Genomic DNA, 21,307 nt, shown 5'->3' on the forward strand with positions numbered 1-21,307 from the left:
AATTTTTTCCATTATCTGGCCAAGCACAAAGTTAATCCTTAACAAAGCTTTTCTCACATCAGTCTCAGGATCCACTCTGGAACACTGCCTCCTATTTCTCCCAAGTCTGTCCAACCACTCAGCCGGAGCCTCCCCCCTCCCCTGCTGTGCCCCAAAAGTCCCTCAGCACTTTGCCCTCGAGATTCTGCTCCCACTATTTCCCCAACAATCAAATTACAGTTCTCATTTATATGTTTTCTCCCCTCCTCATAATTTTGACGCCACTCAGGAGGTGCAGGTGGCATTTCACCCTCCCCGGGGGGGGGCCCTGTGGATTTCCTTTACTCCAGGCTTTTATGCCTGCAATTCTGATCATTTCCCTTTCTGCCAGAGAAAATAGTATCTATATTATCGACTGCATTTCTTCCCATGTATAAATGTTTGAACCAAAAAATTGCCCTAATTGTTCAGCAGTGCTTGTGGGATCCTCCAAAATCCCTTTGATTGATTTCCCACTCCTTTTCTTTTTCTCTTTTTCCCTCTTGCTCCCCTCCCTTTTCTTTACCTGTTTTCTTATTTTTTACGCGTTTTCTGTCCCATTTTTCAAAATCTTATCTCCATGCCTGTGTTTCCCACTTTCTCTAATAACCTGAATACCACCTTCTTTCAACTACCCACGTAAAAAAATCCTTTTCCTCACAATACCATTTAATACAATACATCTCCCTCCAAGGAAATAAAGCTCAAAATAAACAATCTACATTACATATACTTCCATGCATCGATATTTACTCACCTTTATCTCTCCCTCTCACACATTCATACCCTCAAGCCTGTTCATTCATACTTCTCGACTTCACAATACTGTTACATATACTTTCATTCGCCCACACTCACATTTATTTTTCACTCACTCTCACATCAGCACAATCCACCTCCCTCCAAGGAGATAAAGTAAAGCTCAGAATAAACAATCTACATTACATATCCTCCCATTCATCTACATTTACTCACTTTTATTTTTCACTAACTCTCACATCAACAACAAGATACCTTTTACTATGTCCATCATATGTCCATCAGGTCATAATGTCCATTGCTATGTCCATGCTGTCCATCAGATCATAACCTCCATCTGTGGGTCACACACCAGGGGAACAGAGCGAGGCTGCCTAAATAGGGCAGGACCCGTCTTCCTCACCCTGACTCTCCCAAGGCCCCGGCAGAGAGGTGTTAAAAACCATCCTTTGCTACCATAATTGTGAAAAACGCCAATCACTTGGCTGTTAAAATTTTAATAAAAAAAACATGGTTATTAAAATAGTAATACAATTAGAGTAATAAAAATTTAGAGTTAGGACAATTACAAGACAATAAAAAGCAAAGACTTAAGGATGTCCAGATGCTCTGGGGCACTTAAGCCACAACAAGCATACCTTGTGAACAAAGGAATCACCCCTAAAACTACACTATTGCATATTCATCTATCCTTCATGGTTATGCATACATTCTATTTAAAACAAGAAACTCTGTCTCTTATATGCCAACTATTTCCTTTAATCCCCATGGCGTCTTCGAGTCTGAGCAAGGCCTGAAGAAATTAAATTCTTCTGACAAGAAAACCATAAATTCCTCTTCTTTGGAAGATTTGGGTGTTCTGTGATGGTTATGTCAAAGCGAGTATGTCATTCCTTAAAAGAAAACCCAGATACATAGTTTCTATTTTAACTACTAAAGCTTCAATTTAACTACACAACTACATTTACAGTATGATTAAAATGTTAATACAGCACTACTATTCAAACTAACATATGTGCATTTTTCACCTTGGGTGTCTGGTGGAGTATCCCCGGAAAGAGCCCATCTCTGCAGGGAGCCACGTGTTTTCAATTGTAAATTAGGTCTTTCTTTCTCTGTCATCTGTGGTTTCCAGTCTTTCCCGGCTGGGTCTTCAGGTCTTTTAAAACTTTAAGAATCTTTTTCTACTAGCACAACTGACTTCATGTATATTTTACATAATCACGAATTATTCCATAATTTATATTACAATGGGGCTGCACAGATCCCCCTGCAGGTCCGTGGGGATGCAGAGATCCCCCTGCAGCTCCGTGGGGATGCAGAGATCCCCCTGCAGCCCCTGGAGGAGCCAGGCTGGAGCTCGGGGATGCCTGAGAGGAGGCTGTGACCCCGTGGGCAGAGGGGCCCCGCTGGAGCAGCCTGGCCTGGCAGGACCGAGCCCGTGGCACAGTGACCCACGCTGCAGCACTTGCAGGGGGCTGTGCCCCAGGGGATGGACTCGGCTCGGAGAAGTTCCTGGAGAAGTCTCGGCTGGGAGAGAGCGCAGGGTGCAGCAGGGAACGACTCCTGTCCCTGAGCAGAGGGAGAAGCCGCGGGGGATGAGCTGAGCACGGCCCCATTCCCTGTCTCCTGCCCTGCCGGGGGAGGAGGTGCAGCTGGGAGCAGGGAGGCGTGGGGAAAGCTGCATTTAAGGCTCTGCACTGACTTCTCCTCATCCTGCTCTGAGTCTTGGGAGTTTTCTGCCAGAAATCTCTCCCCTCCCCCGCTCACCCACAGGGCTTTGGGCAGGTTTCCCTTTTTGGGGGAAATCAAAGCGAAGCAGCGATGCACTAATGAGGGGCAGGAGAAGGGAGGCTCCCGGGCTTCCCGCAGAGCCGGAGGCACGGAAGGCGCAGGGCCGGGAAAGCCGTGGCGGGAGGTGCGGAGAAGTTTGTTTGTGTGGGCAGCTCAATCCCGCCTCGGGCCCGGGCCCGTCCCGGGGCTGTTGCTCATCTCCGGCTTTGCCCTCACGCAGCGCGGGGGGCCCTGAGAGCGCGGGGCGAGTGTGGGCCGTGCGCAGAGCCCGCCCCCAGCTCGCTGCCATTGGCCGCTGGTGCCGTCAGTCGCGGTTGCGGCGCGCTGATTGGTGGGAGCGGGGCGCAGCACGGCCCCGGCGGCGGGCTGAGGGCGGCCGTGGGCGGGCAGCGGCGCCATTGGCGCCGGGAGCGTCTGTGCGGGCCCGGGAGCGGCGGCAGCGGCCGGAGCGCGGTGAGGCGGCGTCGGCGGAGCTCGGAGGCGGCCCCGGCGCAGGTGGGAGCCGCGCTGGGTTCTGCGGGGGCTCGGGGCTGGCTGCGGGCGGAGGGGGCGGCAGGGGGCTGCGGCGGGTCGCTGGTGCCGTGTCCGGCCCGTGCTGGCCCCGGGCTGAGGGCGCGGCGGGAGCGGCTGCCCGCGGTCTCCTTCCCGCCGGGGCCTGGGCAGGAGCCGCTGCCGGAGCAGCGCTGGCTCGGCCCGGCTGCTGTGGGTAGGACAGAGGGGGCTGCCCCGCGGCCGGGAGCGTGCGGGGAAATTCCCGTCGCCGGAGGTTTCTGTGGCCGGAGGAGAGCGAGGAGTCCTGTAAAAGTGACTTTATTGCCGAGCAGGGGGAGAGGCCGTGGGGCATTTGCCGTGCGCTCTCTGCCATGGTTGTAGTCCGCAGCCTCCTTTTTATCCTCATTTTCCCGGCCGCATCTCCCTCTGCCTTTGCCCACGGGCTGAGGTCCTTGGAAGGTTCAGACTTCCCGATGCGCCTGCTGCCTGTCCTCGTTAATATGCACCCTCCTTTTGTATACCAGCCGATATTCATGGCTCTGTTAAGTCTTTGTTCTCCTGGAAGTTCGGGAATTTAGCGGGACTTTGAGAAATTGTGTGGCTTAATTTGTGAAATTTATTGGAACTGATGGTTTCCCCCTTACTTCCTTATCTACAGGTGCCTGGCCCTATCTACAGGCAGATTCACTCCTTGACTCTGTTTTGTTCTTCCCGGGTCCTCTTTGGTTTTGGGATTATTCTCAGTGCCCTCATTCCCTGTCCTTTTGTAGCCGTTTGTGGATCAGGAGGCCTGGCTGCCACCTGCATCCCCTGGCTCAGCTGCTGGATGAGCTGCACTGACAAGGTGTGGAGCATGGTAAAAAGATGAGAGTTGCTGCGGCACAGAAGAGGAGAAGCAGCATTCGTTTAACCCCTGGTCTGCCCAGGAGCCACGAAAGTGTGTCCCATTCCCATCCTTTCCATGTTTGGACCAATACATAAACTGTTCACCTTTATCTTTTTCACCACTTTACCTTTGTTGTCTCTTTGCCAACAGCAGTTTGAATCATTTAGTTCTCCACAAACCCCTCCTTTTTCTGCTAACAGATAATCTGATCCCATCCCCATGTGAAATGTTGTGTTCCTCTTTCAGTGGAAGGTCAGGAGCTGGAGCTGTCTAGTTGCTTCTTCTTTTGAGGACAGCTTGTAATCTAATGATGCCATTGAAATGATAAATGGGTTCTGTCTCCTGCTATGAATTAGTTTGGGTTCCCAGGGGCTGGTCCGTGGTGTTGTAGGATTTGTTCTGGTGGCCCTTCATCTTTTTCCCATTTTTGGGTGCTCCCTCAGGCTGAGGCTGCATCAATGACTGCATTTTTTAAAATACATCATCAAATACTTGAATTCCAACTAATTTCCCTGAACTTGTTCTAGCAAAAGCCCCAGTGCTCTGATACACCCTGTACAGCACAGACAGTGGCAGCAGATGTTGGAGTGGGCAGAGGGATGATCCCCCCTTATTTTAGTGAAGTTTTCACAACATTCTCCATTTGCTGTTTCCCTTTGCAGCCTCAGCCATTTCTGTTTCAGAGTCAGATCCTCACCATGGGCTCTGCCTTCAGCCGTGCAGATTCCATCTGTGCAAGCAGGCAGAGCTTGGGGTGAGGGGCAGAGGGAATCAGCCAATTCCTGCCCCAGGCAAGAAGAGCCAGGTACATTGTCCCCACTCTGCCCCAGCAGTGCTGATTTGCATTTCTAAAGCTCCTCCTTGGGTGCCTGGAATGCAGCTTCTCTTCCAGAGCAGCTTCAGCAGCCTCACATGTGCCCCCCTACAACCTGCTGCTTTTTTTTTCCCCTTCAAATCCTCTGTTTAATGTTTATGAGTTAAAAGGGCACCTTTAAATCTCTTCTAGTTTTGCAAGATGGAGCCCAAAGGTGAATGTCAAAAAACCCTGACCAAAATTTTGGCATCGCTAAAAGCGAAACAAAAACACACAAAAAGTTCCAAGGCCATTAATTTTTTTCTCGTTCTTCTCAGAGTAAAAACCCATTCTCACATCCCTGACCAAAACTAACCAGCGATACAGAGGTAGGATTATTTTAAAAAATATTCTCATGCTATATACTTTTCACTGAAGCTGCAGGAAAAAGAAAAACTCCACCAATATGTTTAGTGTTAGAGTAAAGGCATTTCTTTATTCTGGCCAGGATGTGCAACAGAAATCATTCCATCCCCACACAGCCCGGGTGTGCAGAGAAAATCGTTCCATGACACATGGGTTTCACTCGATTTTTCCCTAACTTAATACTGTCTAAAGCAACCTAAATCCACTGGTTTAATGTTCTGTAGTTTCAAGTTGTGCAGATTTCTTTGCTTCTGCTGTTAATGAGGTGGGAAGTGCTGATTTCCTTCTCAGCCTTTTGCAGACCAGGTGTCTGCAGCCCTGGCAGTGTCTGGGGTAGGTGTTGGTTGCTGTTTGCTGCTGTGGTTGATGTTTTGCTGCTGGGCGTTATCTTTGTGGGTATCTTTTGGGCCATTCCCAGTGTGTTGAGGTGTTAAACTCATCTCCATTGAGTGGTGTAAAATCCCTTAACAAAACCTTTAACATTTCTTTCCCCAGGGCCAAGGCAAAGCAAGCCTGAGTAGAGAAATCAAAGGTTAACAATGTTAAAGTCTATGAGCTGGTGTATTTTCCATCAATGCCATGGCAGGCAGGGCAGTGTGTGAGTGTAAGTGAGAGCCAGAGTGGAATTGTCCCGAGCTCTTGCCCAGCAGCTGTGGCAGGGCAGGCCCAGAGAGCGCTGAAGCTGCAGCAGTGGCAGCAAGGGCTGTCCCCGGTGGCTGGAGCTGCCAAAGGAGGGTGGCCAGGCCGAGGATTTCAGCAGAGGATGTGTGGGCAGGCCCAGGGCCTTGCCCCGCTGTGGAGCCCTGGCTGCTGCTGCGCTGCCTTCAGTGCAGGCTCAGTGGGGGCCTCCCATCCTCCTGCTGCAGGCGGGAAGTGCAAATCTCCGGGGCTGCAGAGACCTGGAGCCGAGGCTGAGGGGTCCCCCGTGCTCAGCTGTGCTGGCGGCTGTTTCTGGCCTCGGGGCCACTTGGCACGAGCCACGCCACTTGGCCACCAGTGGTGCTGCTCTGCACTCCTTAGGCAGGAGCCGATGTCCTGCTGGGATGTTGGCAACAGCAAAGTGCCAAGGCAGGCTCTGTGCCAGCCCTGCTTCCTGGGGGAGAGATTGCACCAGAGACAGGATTCTGGCCACAGACTGCTTTAACTGTGCATCCCTTATATCACCCCTGCACTTGGTGGAGAATTCCCAGGGTAAGGAATTCCCAAGATCAATTCCAAGGGGAAATGATTGAATATCTGCCCTGGGTCTGGCTCTTCTTCTTGCCCAAGCCAATGGCAAAAGCCGTACCCATGGCATCTTGGTTTCTATCCCCAGCTTCCAAAGGTGTTTCTTTCTTTCCCCTTTCATTCTTTGTACCCAGCCTGAGCTCTGGGGGTGCCAGGGGTTCTGGAGGTCCCATTGTATTCTTAAAGCTGCCATAACCCCCTGGAGGATCTTTCCTGGAAAATGAGTTCTGCTCTCTGAGTCTGTTGCTTCCACAATGCCTTTTATATTAATTACTCCTTTTAGAAATACCTTAATAAGTGATCCAGTGGCTGCTGAGCAATCAGAATTGCTTTTGCCCCCCTGTTAGGTGAGATGGTGTCACCAGAAGATATTGAAGCCTTCCTGCTCAGGGCATTTCAGTGCCAGGCTCTTACAAGCACACACAGCTGTGCCGGTTGAGCTGACCATGGGGGTAACCTGGGCTTTGTCTGATTCCCTTTCCTCAATTACTGCGTGTCTTGGAACTCTTTTCCCTTCTGCTGCCCTTGAAGAGCCATCCCCAAAGACATTTTCTGCCTCAGGCCAGGCAATGTCTCCTGAATCTCCCCCAGGCTGGGTCTGGAGCTGTGTCACTTGAATGCAGTGCTGGGTTTCTTCCCAGCCCCTCTGGGGGCTGTTCAAACAGGAGGCTGGGTTAAACCCTTCCCCTGTCCTCAGTTCTGAATCCTCCTGTGCCACTGAACAAGTTTCACACTGTAATAACCGAGCACTGCTCATCCATTGCGAGGCTCTTTTAGTTATCAAAGCTTGAACTTGATGGCAGACTGGAACAGTTGGAGATCCTGTTGTCATCAGGTTTTGGGCCTCAGTTCCCATTGAGGCTGTGGCTGCACAATTCTGCAGACAATGAGGCCACTGTGGCCAATGGGTGAAACATTTTGGCCCAAGAATTCCTTTGGCATGGCCCTGTTGAACATTCCGCTGCAATTCCAATTTCTTTTCTGAGTCTGGAAGAGCCACAGCTGACGCATCATTATTATTGATTGTTCATTTTCTCAGGTTTTGCTCTCTTTCTCCTGTCCATACCACAGCATGGAGGCTGTGTGGGGTTAACAAGTCCTGCAGTGTTCTGGCTGGAACACAGAAGGCTGTGTATTTCCCATTTAATCCTCAGAATTGTCGCAGCTCCTTTTTTTTCCTGGGAAATTTTACTTTTGTGATTTCCCAGTCCCTCTCTAGGTCAGTCCAGCACGAATCTTCAGTCCCAACATGTCCCAAATATTTAACCTTGTCCTCCACCATTTGCCTTGTTTTTTTTTTTTTTTTTTTCAAATACTCAAAAGATGTTTTTAGCCAGGAAATTCAGCCATTTCATAGAGGCTTTGTCTTCCACTTGTTCTTGTGCTCCTGATTGGAGCCATCTGATTCCCTGACTGGCAGGATAGGAGTGCTGTAGGGAGACATCCCTGGCTCCAAAAGCCCTGCCTTTAGCAGGGACTCCATACCAGGCTGTGAGCCCTTCCTTCCCTCCCCTGGAACAGGGTGTTGCTTTTAGCCCCCACTTGTCCTGGTTGCTTCCAAGTAATTTGGAGAGGCTCCACATCAAATTTTCCCTCTTTCCCTGGGGCTGCCCACACCTCTGGGTTCCCTTCAGCATAGGCCTTGCCAGACATTTGACACAAAGGTACAGCAGCAATAGCCTCTGTATCACCTTTTACAATATTACAATGCCACCATCAAATTCCTTCCTAGTTAATAACAATCACAGTAGGAAGAGAAAGAAATTAGTTTATTTCAAACCTATCCCCCACAGCTTTTAAGAGTGATTGAACAAATGATACCAGCTGAGCTTTCCTATTTATTCCCTTAATAATGAAAACATTCCTTTACAATTTCCCCCTCTTAGGTGTAAGCTTCAGAGTGGATGGAGAGGCCCCTGTGTCCATCAGGAGAGGCCTCCTCTCAACAGACCCAGCCTGGATGTTCTCCAGGGCTGCAGTGTGGTGGGTGGGAGCTCAGAGAGCCCTGACAATCCATGTCCACGCAGGGGTGGACTCGCTCCTCCTGAGGGTGCTGCTGTCTGTGCTTGCAGTGTCCTTGTGGGCTGCAGCTGGAGCCCCGACTCCTTCCCAGGGGCTGTTTGGGTGGGCTCTGCCCTGGCCAGGAGGGCAATGCCTCTGCCAGGTGCTTGTGGCCGCCGTCCCCTGGGTGCTGGGGCCCCCTTGGGCCCTGGGGTTGGTCCCTCAGGGGCTGTGGGAACTCTGCCATGGCCTTTGCCTTCAGCTTGGCCTTTTGCTCATCCCTCCTTGCCTTCAGCTGCTGTGCCTTTGTGCCCAAGTGCTGCAGGGCCTTCTTCTGCCTGTGGGTGCTCATCCTCTGAGAGCTGCTGAGCTTTCTGCAAAATCTTTCCTTTCTGCAGGGACCCAAGCCAAATCCTTCACAGAAAATCCTGATCCTTCATGTACCATCATGTCATGTTTTGATGCTGGCACAATGCCTGTGTCCCCATGGAAATCCAGCTTCCCAAATAAGTGCTGTGAGATGCAATAAGGAACAGAGCAGAGCAGGCCTAAGCTTAGAAATAAAGGAGAAAGAACTTTATTAAGCTGCTACTATAATAAAAGATACACACTACATCCAGAATTAAAACCTTCCAAAACATTCCTCCTCCCTGCACCCAAACTCCAGCAAATCACAGTGGGAAACAACTTGGACCCTCAATCAGGTCATCACCTTTCAGATAATCAATACTCAGTCTATCAGGGGAGAGAGGAGTCTCTCTTGTGCCACAGACCCCCAGGAAACACAATTGCCACCTCTCGTGTTTCCATGTCACACATGGCACTGCCCAGAGAAAATGTGCCAGTGTGACACTCTCCTTGCCATGTCACAGTGCCCTCACCGCCGTGCATGGACAGACTGCTCATAGGGCTCCTTTAAGGATGCTTTGCCAAGGAACAAAAGAAACAACAGTTCACTTTTCATTTTGGGAACACAGTCCCCCCCCATTTTCCTCCTCCCCTGGGGCTGAGGGTGCAAACGGAGATCTTCTTCTTCCTGAAGACAGAGGGCATCACCACACCCTCCTCAGCTTTCCTCTGTTCACTCCATTCCTGTGCTGGAATTTGCTGAAGCAGGTCTCTTGGCTCACCATTGCATCCCCCTAAAGATGCAGTCTCTGTTGCAGGAGAAACTGGTTCAGTCAATGGCTTACAAGAAAAGTCCAGCCAAAAGCCACTCCATCATCTCCCCCCCAACCTTCTTTCCCTAACATCTCAGGTCCCAGACTGTCTCTTTTCTCTTTCAAGTGGAGGAGGAGTAATATTTCACAAAGCTTTCATTTCCCAGGAAAGGGTTAAAAGTCTTGGACTGCCCTGACTGCTGAAATCTCAGCCCAGACCCCAACTCCCAGGGCTGGGCACCTTCCCCCCCTTCTCCTTCTCCTCTGCCAGTGAATTTCCAGGTGCCTTCAGGCTCTCTGTCTGTTTCCCTCCGGTGGTGTGGGGGCGTGGGGAACAAAGACATCTCAGGTTTCCTCCCCCTGGCCTATCCCTCCCAGGCCGCAGGGCTTCCATTCCCCCAGCCAGCCCGTGGTGGGCGGGGGAGAGTCTGCACTCTCCAAAGAGACAGTTCTGCTGGGAGTTCTTGCTTTGAACCCTGTGTTCTCAGAGGCGTGCCCATGCCTTCAGTGGCCACTCCCGGTGCCAATATCCAAACCTGACCACTGATTGCTTTGAGACCGGCTGCCTGAGAAAATTCCCTTCTATGTCCAACCATGAAAATCTGGGTTTCCAGAGGTTCCTTTGTTTTGCTCCTTGTGCTCAGGGTCCCCTGCACAGCCCGTGTGGCAGAGCCGGTGCCTGTCCTGCCGCAGTGTCCAAAGGCGGCCCCCCCGGCGGGCAGGGCCGGCAGCTCCCCGGGGCCGGGCAGCGGCCGGGGCGTCCCGCAGCCTCCTGGGGGCCGGGGGCCACTGCCGGCCCTGCCCGGGGCTGGTGGGCTCAGGCAGCGCCCGGCGCTGAGCCCCGGCTGCCCCACAGCCCCGGCCCGGCCCCGCAGCTCCCCACAGGCCCCCAGCCCTGCTCCCGGTCCCGCACCTCTGCGCCCGCTGCTGCCGCTGCCCACCACAGAGAAACCCCTGACATCCTGACCTCCTGCTTTTCCTCTCCTGGAAACTGGGAATTCAAAGTATCAGCTGGCAAATTGTCAGGATAAGACCCTGCTGAAAAACATCCCAATCCTGAGTATTTTTCTCTTCCTCCTCTTTTCCATCATCCTTTTTCTTACCAAACACATTCCTCCTGCTGCTTCTTGCCTGAACCATATTGCTGCACACTCCCCTTCACCTGATCCCTTCCCAGCACACCAACACCATCCATCCCCTGTTGTCCAAATCCCTTTCTCCCCTTCCCTTATTGCCCCCCCTGGGTTCCATGTCCTTAATTACCTCTGGGGGAATGTGCAAACTACCTCCACATTCTCCCATGGGACCCTTCAGAGACATTTTGGGATCATAATCCCTTTGGCCAGGAGCCCTCCCTGGCTTTCCCTTTTCTCCCCTCCATGGGTGCCCTGCCATGTTCACTCCCCGAAGATCCCAGGGCACTCACTGATGAGATTTTCAGTGCTCTCTCCCTGCTGACTCTTCACAGACCCCCCTGATGTGTCACTCGTCTGTCTCCTGGTCACTCCCGGGTCCCCAATCAATCCCTGGTGCCGCCGCCAGCCAAGGGAGCCGATCACCCAAAGTGGGTGAGGCACCTTCAGCTGCACTCCCTGCCCCAGGGTGTGCGGAAAAATTGACATCACCAGAGGATTCTGTCCACAAAGCAGACAGAGAAGTCCTGTGAAACTTAATTTCATTCCTAAAAATGGGAGAGGCCATGGGACATTCCCCATGGAATCTCTCCAATTGTTGGAGGACACAGCCTCCATTTCATCCTAAATCTCCTGGCCACATCTCCCTCTGCTTTCCCCACTGGCTGAAGTACTTGAGAGCTACAGACTTCCCAATCCAGCTACTACATACTCCCTTAATATGCTCCCTGCTTTTTTATAGCAAATGATATTCATGGCTCTGTTAAGTCTTTGTTGTTCTTCTGGAAGTTCATGAATAGAGCAGGGCCTTGGCTGAGCAGCAGTCTGTGTCATCAATTAATAACATTTTCTGAAACTGATTCCTTCTCCTGTCACTCCCTTGTGTACAGCTCCCTGGCCCTCTGAGCCTTCCCCAACTGGACTCCCCGCCTCGGCCCCGTCGCCCCCGCGAGGGGAATTTGGGGAGGTGGGAGTGGGGCAGCGCCAAGGCCGGGCCCCCCCGCGCTGTCCTGGCGGGAGCGGCTGCAGTGGGGACCGAGTGCGGGCGGGAGCGGCCGAGAGCCCAGCGCTGCCCCAGCCCGACCTGCCCCAGCTCCATCCCTGCCCCTCGGCTGGGATGCTGTGGGTCTGGGGGGAAGAGGGAGCCGGCAGTGGGTGCTGGGCCTGGGGGCAGGAGGAGAAGTGAAGGAGAAGCAGGCTTGAGGAACAAAATGGTCAAATGATGTAGGTGGTAGGAGAGGGTGGGATTGTGCAGGAGAAGTAGGAATAGCAGGAGGAAGAGGTGTGTGAGGAAGAGGAGGGACACAGGAGGAGGAGGAGGACCAGAAAGAGGAAGCAGCAGAAGGTTCCACCCCTCCCTGTACCTGCAGCCTCCCTCCAGCCCCAGGAGCGTTGCTCTCCCCACATGCAGCAGGTGACTGTGGAGGGGGATCCAGGATTTTCATGGGGTAAATCTTGGTGTTTCTGAGCTTTCTTGGGCTAAATATTGGTGCTTTGGTTTTATGTGGCAGCTGAATCTTTATGTTTTGGAGGAGGTTTTTGCTGACTTGTGATGTTTGGGGAGTTTTTGATCTGTATCTTGAAGTTTGTGGGATTTTTGGACTAAATCTTGGTGTTTTGGAGGTTCTTACAGACACAAGATTCCCAATCACTTCCTGAGATGAACTTGGGCAAGGAGGAATCTCCAGTCCAAGGTGCTCTCCTCTTGGTTTTTACCCCAAACCAGGATTTTTCATTGCCAGGGCGTGTCTGGATGGAGGAGGAGGAAAAGCCCCGGAGATGCTGCAGGAAGAGGAGCTGCAAACCCAGCCCAGGGAGCTACGGGGAGGAAAGAGCCCCCCTGAGCCAGGAAGGCGGGCGGAGATCCAGCCGGAGCTCGGAGCTGGTGGAGAAGCCTCATGGCAGGGAGAAGCCCCACAAGTGCTTGGAATGTGGGAAGGGTTTCAGCCGGAGTGACAACCTGATCGTGCACCAGAGGATCCACACTGGGGAGAGGCCCTACGAGTGTGGGGAGTGTGGGAAGAGGTTTCAGACCAGCTCCCATCTCCTCCTACATGAGCGGAGTCACACGGAGGAGAGGCCCTTCCGCTGCCCCGACTGCGGGAAGGGCTTCAAGCACAACTCCCACCTCACCAGGCACCGGCACATCCACAGCAGGGAGAGGCCCTACAAGTGTGGGAAGTGTGGGAAGGGCTTCAGACAGAGGTCTGGCCTAATCCAGCACCAGGTGATCCACACTGGGGAACGGCCCTATGAGTGCTTGGAATGTGGGAAGAGCTTTGGGCGGAGCCCAGACCTGAGAACACACCAGCGCATCCACACTGGGGAGAGGCCCTACGAGTGTCCCCAGTGTGGGAAGAGGTTTCGGACCAGCTCCCATCTCCTCCTACATGAGCGGATTCACACAGAGGAGAGGCCCTTCCGCTGCCCCGACTGCGGGAAGGGCTTCAACCGCAACTCCAACCTCACCGTGCACCGGCGCATCCACACCGGGGAGAGGCCCTACAAGTGTGGGGAGTGTGGGAAGAGCTTCTCACAGAGCTCTCACTTGACCCAGCACCAACGGAGGCAGCACTAAGGGAAGCCCTGTGAGTGCTCTGAGTGAGGGAAGAGCTTGGAGTGAGGGAAGAGAGTGAGGGAAGAGCTTGGAGTGAGGGAAGAGAGTGAGGGAAGAGCTTGGTGCGCTGCTCCAGCTCCATCCCCCATGGGAGGATCCGGGCTGGATGATCCCCAGTGACCCCCGTTGGGCAGAGCCCTGGTGCCCCCGTATGGGGAATAAAACAGAGAGTAAAGCAATGGAGCTGATAAAGGGGCCCGATATCTGAGGCCTGACTGAGCAGAAACTGTGGGAGACACAGACACAGTTTAAGTCTCCCGGGCAAGAAGTGACCAAGCAACGTGGTGTGATACTTTGTGATAAAATAATGTTACCAGGTGATGTCATGTCATGAAGAATGTGTAACCAATGAGAAATTGTTCGAAAAACAGAGCCATATATAAGCACCCTACAAGTAAATCCCTGTATAAACACCTGGTACACACAATAAAATTGGCTTTGGTCTAAACTCGGATGTCCCCGTCTCTCCCTGGTGGATAACCCTGTTGTGGGTGATCCCCGTTGGGTGGGGGGAAGGTGTTGGAGGGATTTCTTTCCCTTCTCCTCGTGCTGCCGTGGTTTGGTTGGTAATAAATTCCCTCCCTGTGCCCGGGCTGGGTCTGTTGTCCCCGTGCCGCTGCTCGGGGCGGGATCTCTCCCGTTCCTTCTCTGCACTCCCGGGCCTCTCCTCAGCCAATGAGAGAATGCGGTGGACAAGAGTCAGCCAATCAGAGAGAGCGGCGCTGATGACTCAGCAGTTGCCGGGCAGACCCGCAGCAGGCAGTGTTCCCCACCCGGATCCCGCCCTCCCTGCCCAGTGCCGGCCCCGCCGTGGGGTCCCCCCAAGTCCCTCCCCAGTGCCCCCACAAACTGGGCTGGGTTTAACTGGGAAGCGTTACTGGGAACACTGGGAGCAGTCGGGCAGGGGCAGAGTGACAGCAGGGCTGGGGGTACACAGGACCCCCCAAAATCAGCGTGGGGATGGAATGGGGGATCCCGGCTGGGCCCGAGGCCACAGGGAAGCTCTGCGGCCGCCGGTGGCTCAGGAACTCTGTGGGCAGAGAAACGGGTGACACCGGGCTGGGGGCCCCAGGTGGAGCACCCACAGTCTTGGGGAGAGGGGACATGACCCCCGGGACCCCCCTTGACCCACTTGCACAGGTAGAAGCCGAGCCCCAGAGCCAGGAAGACAAAGCCCAACTCGTAGTCCCTGATCCCCGTCTGCATCTTGCTGCCGGTGGCGTCCAGCGGCATCTCTGGGAGGCCTGCAGGCATCAGGACCCCCCCAAAACCTCTCACAGACACCCCAAGCCTCTCCAAGCACCCTCCTGATTGCTCCCAGTCCACCCAGGACCCCCTGAAACTTGCCATGATCCCTTCCTCACCTCCCCAGGACCCACCAAAGCGTCTCCCATCCTTTTCAGAATCCCACAACCCCCTTCCAGTCTCCCCCCACCACCCCAGTACGCCTTAACCCTCCCCCAGTCCCTTCTCAGCCCCACCAGGACTCACCCAAACACCTCCCAGTCTCTTTCCAGCACAACCAACCTCATCCCAGTCTCTGCTTTTCCATCCCCAATCTCCATCCAGCTCCTCCAGGCTCACTCTAGTCCCTCCCAGTCACACCCAGTACCCCCAAACTCCCTTCCAGTGCCCACCAGGACCCCCAGAACCTCATCCCACCAGCTTCTTCTCTGCTGAATTCCTAGAGGAAGACCAGGCCCAGCTACTACCAGACCTTCAGAGAAAACTCCACCCTTCTAGAGATCACCACTTCAGCAGCATTTCATCTGCCACTCCAGGAGGAGCAGCCACCATTTTAACTGGACTACTACCAACACCCTGACTCCTCAGGGTGTCAGGTTTCTGCCTCCCTCACTAGTTTCATTTGTACTGATTGCATTTTTTAAACTATTATTTTTATTTAGTTTTTTTTCCTGGTAAAGAACTGTTATACCCATTCCCATATCTTTGCCTGAGAGCCTTTTGTTAAATTGTGGTAATTCGGAGGGAGGGGGTTTACCTTTTCCATTTCAGAGGAGGCTTTTGCCTTCCTTCACAGACTCCTGTCTTTTCAAACCTAGACATGGGCCTTGTTTTTTTTCTATCCCTTGTGTGTGTGTTGTGGGCTCAGGTCTGGCTCTAGATTTTCTTGTGGGCAGGGCTGGCCCTGTTGGCCGTGCGGAGCCCCCGTGGTTTTCTGGGCTTGTGCCAGAGCATGTTGGGGTGTGTTGAAGGGCGCTGCTGAGGGGCTGCCAGGTGCCTATGGCACACCGCCCTGAGAGCGCCCGGTCTCGTCTGATCTTGCAATCTAAGCAGGGTCTGGCCCAGTCAGTACTTGCATGGGAGACCCCCTGGGAATACTGGGTGCTGTAGGCTTCTTTTGCTGCCTGCTGGCCAGAGGGCCTCTGGTGCTTGGGTTTTCTTGGGCAGCCATGGCGAGGGGCAGGAGAGAAGGGGCACGTGGGCCTTGTGTGAATTTTGTGCTTTGTGTGTGTGTTGCAGGCTCGGGTCTGTCTCTAGTTCCCCTTGTGGGCAGGGGCGGCCCTTTTGGGCTTGTCGAGCCCCTTTGGGGTTCTGGGCTTGTGCCCGGAGGGTGGTGTGGTGGGCTGAAGGGCGCTGCTGAGGGGCTGCCAGGTGCCTATGGCACACCGCCCTGAGAGCGCCCGGTCTGGTCTGATCTCGGAAGCAAAGCTGGGTTGGGCCCTGCTGCTGCTGGGGGCAGCGAGGATGACGTCGAGGATGACGTCGAGGATGAGAACCTCTTGCTCCACCTGACCACCGGCAGGCTGAAGATGGTGGACTTTGATTCTGACATGTCCTTTAAAGCCAGGTTCCACAGGGAATTTGCAGATGAGTCCACACACAGGGGATGCTCCCAGATTTGGGCATTGCACAGCCTGGCTGGGAACCAAAGGTTCCCCTTTGCTGGGGCGGATGCAGCTGATCCTTCAGTCGGCTGCCAGGCTGCTTTTGGCAGGGCTGGGGGCATGGGCTGGGGTGGGTACGAAATGGGAGTGGGCTCCTGGCCCTGCCAACAGCCCCCAGCACCCACCGTGCCCCGGGCTGGGGCTGGGCTGGGGCAGCCAGCCTGACACAAACAAACCCCCATGGTGGGAGCAGAGGTGGGACTGCAGAGCCTGTGCAGGGGCTGCTTTGCTTTGCAGGCAAGGAAGGGCTTGGGCTGCTCCACTGCCCTTGTTTGCTTTGGGATCACCATGGGGGCAGTGCAGGGGAAGGGAGAAAGCCTGGGATTCCCTCACCCATGGTGGGCTTTTCCCTGGCGTGCAGGGGTTGGACCTTCCCCAAGCCTCTGACAGAGATAAGATTTTTGACCTTTTTTCTTGTTTCCCTATTTGTCTGAAATCTATTTTCAATAATTTGTTGTTAGTTTTTATAGAGGAAGCATTCCAGGTGTGGTCCAGGATCAGGAAGTGCGGGGCACCGCGGGCAGCTGGGACAAGGGGACAGGAGCTTTCAGCTGACGGGGATTTCTGGTTTCTCTCCTTGCAGCTGGGCTCTGCGGGTGCTGAGGCTGCTCTGGGCTCTGCCAGGGCCCTGCTGGAGCTCAGCACCGGGCTGCAATCAGCCAAAGGAGAAATGGGATGCCCTGCAGCACAGACTTGCTTGAGCATTTCAGCAACACAGCTCAAGTTTGCAGAGTGTACACCTCCAAGGGAAAACATGCCACCCCACAAAAAACAAACTTGTTCAGTAACTTCTGAAATGAAATCAATCTGGGATGACCCCAAATGACTTTTTGCAGCTTGCTCAAGGAGTAGCTCAGCCCTTCTCTGAACTGTTCTCTCCCCCACCTGCCTTTTACTTCCCAACTGCTCCCTCTTTTCCCCCAGTGAGTTCCCAGCCCATTCCAGTCTCCATCACACTGTTGCCTTCCTTGATGCCCCTTGCCATGAGAAAGGCCGAGCCCCAGGCTTAGGGACTCATCCTGTCACTGGCTGTAGTAGTAGGGACAGGCGAACGGAAGATCTCAGGATGTGACTGAAGGAGAGACCCTTCCCCCTTCTCCCTGCTTCACGTTATCTATTAACCCCAAAGCATGTGACCACACCTAACCCAGTAGTTTTCCACTCCCGACTAACCCTAGAGACCCCACAACCCCCCTCTGACGTAGCAAAGACCCCCAAGACTATTTAAACCTATGAGATAAGATAATAAAGGCTTTCGACCGTCCACCACACTGGTGCCAGCGTGTTTTGTCGTTAGCCCGAGTGGTCCGGACAAGCCGGGTCGCCGTGCTGCTCCTTGGAACCGGGTCGCCGTTGTCTTTTATAAAGGCAACATATCTGGTGCCGAAACCCAGGAAGAAGATAAATTCGCTCGGGTAACGGGATACGCCTGGACAGGAGCAGCGGCCGGAGCGGTCAGACCGTATCTTGGCGCAGGGAGACGTCCCAGGACCCGCGAGTGTCATGGACAGCATTGCCAGGGTCGTAAGTGTGATTTATAAGCAATGGGGTATCGAGTGTAAGCTCAAAGACTTTTATCTTGCCATAGCAAGGCTGCTTGAGCTTGGGGCGACTGAATGCCCAGTGGATGCCATGCATCCGGGAATATGGGAAAAATGCACAGCCATACTGGCCGAGGACACGAAATCCTCAGGCAGTGGCAAGAGCCTTAAAGCGTGGGGCAAAGTAGAGAAAGCCCCGCACAGAGCAATAAAAGAGCAGGAGACGTGGAGCGCGGCGCATACGTGTTTATTAGTTAGACCCGGGCTCGGGGTGGGGGCGGGAACGCAGACCGCCCCTGAGGACGATCCGCCCGGTAGCGGGGACCCGGGGGGGGCCCGGCGCGTCACCTCCTTCCCCAGATCAGAGTTCAACCCCCGCCGCGGAAGCCCCCCAAAAAACCCTCGCCGCGAAAACCCCCCGAAAAACCGCAGCTTCCCCGTCCGTCCCGCCGCAGGTGCGCGATCCGTTGTCAGAAGTGCAGCAGAGCGCGGAATGTTTTTGGCATGGGCTGGCGAAAGAAGCCAGAGACGCATCAACCGTGGCTCGAGAAAACACCCTGGCCATACCGCCTCCCTACCCTCTTGAAAATGGCGCCGATCGCCGTGGAGAGGGGCGGGGCGCGGGTAGTCTCGGCGCGAAAACTCGAGATCCGCGCGATTTCGGGAATGCACATGCGCGGGAGAAAGAGGCGGAGAGCGGCAGAGAGCGTGGAGCCAATCAGCGGCCGCGCCGGGCGCAGCTACCATATAAGGGAGAAACCTCCCCCTGCGGGAGGCGCGGTGAGCCGGGGGGGCGGGAGCGGCGCCACCCCCGCAGGGAGGAGCGAGCTCGGAGCCGGACAAAAAGGCACCGAGGCCCGGAAATGCGCTGGCATTCGACTTCCGGCTCGGAGTCCAGCAGCAGCTCCACCAGCTCGGAAGAGCTGACGGAGGCCGGCTATGACTCCGAGACAGGAGAAACGGAGCCAGCGTAACTTAAAACAAAACCGAGTAGAGTTCTAAGCCGCACCGAAAAACAACTACAATATGGACCAGCCCAGTTTACCGACTGGGGGGAAATAAAAATAGCCTGTGCTGAATGGTCCCCAGCGGCTGCCATACAAGCCTTTCTGGTGAGGCTTGCCGGTCCGGAGGGGAACCAACAAAGGGTATATACCCCGATAAACCCAAAGGACGTACAGTCAATTGTCAAAGCCATTGCGGATAAAGGAATCAATTCGGCCATAGTCTCCACTTTAATCGATGGTCTTTTTAGTAATGACGACCTGCTTCCCTTTGATATCGAACGAATAGGGCGCATGATACTTGATGGTGCGGGAATGATCGTGTTTAGACAGGAATGGGAGGATAATTGTAGGAAGGAGTTAGCCCAAGCGTCTGGCGCGAGGTAGCCACTACACAGATCGAGCTTATCCAGACTGATAGGAAAGCACGATGATATGATCACGCCGCAACAACAAGCTGTGCAGGCTGAGGAGGTCAGGGCGAGCACTCGGGCTGCCAGGGAGGCTATCCGCGCAGCCTCTTGAGTCGTGGCTAAGCCGGCGCCGTGGTCCACCGTGAGGCAGGCAGAGAGCGAAAGCTTCACACAGTTCGTAGATCGCCTGCAGGCAGCGATAGACTCCTCTACCCTGCTGGCAGAGGCAAAGGGCCCCGTGGTAGCTGACTGCCTGCGCCAGCAGTGCAACTCTGTCACCAAGGATATCTTACGCTCCCTGCCAGCCGGAGCCAGCCTGGCTGACATGATCAGACATGTAGTGAGGGAAGAACACCTGACGCCCATTCAGGCAGCTGTCCACACCCTAACCAGTGCCATGGCATGTTTCAAGTGTGGTGAGGCAGGTCACATCGCGGTGAGCTGCCCCCAGCCGGCACGGCAGCCCGCCGCAGCGCCTCCACCCCAAGCACGCCCGAGGGTATCCTGTTAAAGCTGCAGGAGGAAAGGGCCACTGCTGTACACCCACTGCTGCCAATAAAACTGACCTTCAGAACAAAACTAATAAAAAGCTGTGAGTTTCAGTTTGCAGGACACGCTCATGGACCATCCCCGTGATGCATACACCCCTGCTCCAGAGAGAGATGACAGACCACCAAACTGCCAGACAACACCTGAGAGTCCCACGGCGGTGAGACCCAGACATGCACAGTGTCTCTGTGCAATCCTGCTGTTGGGGCTTGTGGCCAGGGGGACAAGCTGACCCAGGCCACTACCCTCATCGGCCATTTAGGTGGGTCATGTAACATCTTTCAAGTAACAAGGTGTTCAAAGAGATCACCACAGCAAACACCCCATCCTTTGTGTTCCACATAGCCGACCTGTTTAGAAGCTACCTCTCTAACCCTAGGCGAAACCAAACCGAACCTAACTAACCCCTATTAGTTTTGCTATAATGTTAAAACCCCCTTTTCTATGAAGGCGTTGCTTTAGACACCCCCTTCAGTTACTCCACAGCCAGTGCCCCCCACCAGTGCAGATGGGACACTCCCCGCAGAGGAATCACCCTGAGTCAAATCACAGGACAGGGCAGATGTTTTGGAAATGCAACCTTAGCAAAGCAGAAAGGCAACTTCTGCACTAAAGTTGTCAAACCCAACAGAAAAACTAACAAGTGGGTGATCCCATCTGCATCTGGGATGTGGGTTTGCCAGCGATCCGGAGTGAGTCCTTGTGTGTTCCTTGCCAAATTTAATGACTCTATCGATTTCTGTGTCCAAGTTCTGATTGTCCCCAGGGTCCTGTATCATTCAGATGAAGAGATATACCACCTTCTCAAGGAACCTGACAGACTCCACAAAAGAGAAATTATCACAGGTATAACCATCGCAATGCTGCTCGGCCTGGGAGCAGCTGGCACAGCCACGGGTGTCTCAGCCATCGCAACCCAGCAGCACGGACTCTCTCAGCTGCAAATGACCATCGACGAGGACCTGCAGAGGATCAAGAAATCCATCTCCTACCTAGAGAAATCAATCTCTTCGCTTTCAGAAGTAGTTTTACAAAATAGACGAGGGCTGGACCTCTTGTTCATGCAGCAGGGAGGACTGTGTGCAGCCCTGAAAGAGGAGTGCTGCTTTTATGCAGATCATACGGGAGTCGTTAAAGACTCCATGGCAGAACTCCGAGATAGACTGGCTCAGAGAAAGAGAGACAGGGAAACCCAACAGAGCTGGTTTGAATCCTGGTTCAATCAATCACCTTGGCTCACCACTTTAATTTCCGCCCTGGTAGGTCCACTGGCAATACTGCTTTTAGCTATTACCATAGGACCATGCCTGCTGAACAAACTAGTCTCGTTTGTTCAGGCCCGTCTAGAAAGGGCGAACATTTTGTTCATAGGCCACCAACAAATGCTGTAAACCAAAAACTGCGAACACAGTCAGTCACAAAAGCCTTCGAGACTCGCCTTGCGAAAATTACCCAGATTTACCAAACCACCCTTTCCTTACCAAGTTACAAGTTTGTACCTCACTCCAGTGCCTATATCTACGACTACCTCATTTTATATATGATGAGGGGAGGGGAGATGTGGTAGATAGGGACAGGCGAACGG

At 53.8% G+C, this 21,307-nt stretch overlaps 1 protein-coding gene and 1 pseudogene across 1 annotated transcript in view; both read left to right on the forward strand.

The window, feature by feature from the left end:
* LOC140681608 (uncharacterized) overlaps positions 1 to 13,267 on the forward strand; it is a 370,130-nt gene extending 356,863 nt beyond the window's left edge. Inside the window, 2 exon segments of the mRNA XM_072921594.1 lie at positions 12,645 to 12,768; positions 12,853 to 13,267. Of these exon segments, the coding sequence (XP_072777695.1) occupies positions 12,645 to 12,768; positions 12,853 to 13,267 (539 nt within the window).
* Positions 13,268 to 15,546: 2,279 nt separating this feature from the next.
* LOC140681664 (5S ribosomal RNA) lies at positions 15,547 to 15,664 on the forward strand (annotated as a pseudogene).
* Positions 15,665 to 21,307: the final 5,643 nt, after the last annotated feature.

The sequence above is a fragment of the Taeniopygia guttata genome, chromosome 37 (genome assembly GCF_048771995.1).
Source record: "Taeniopygia guttata chromosome 37, bTaeGut7.mat, whole genome shotgun sequence".
Lineage (NCBI taxonomy): Eukaryota > Metazoa > Chordata > Aves > Passeriformes > Estrildidae > Taeniopygia > Taeniopygia guttata.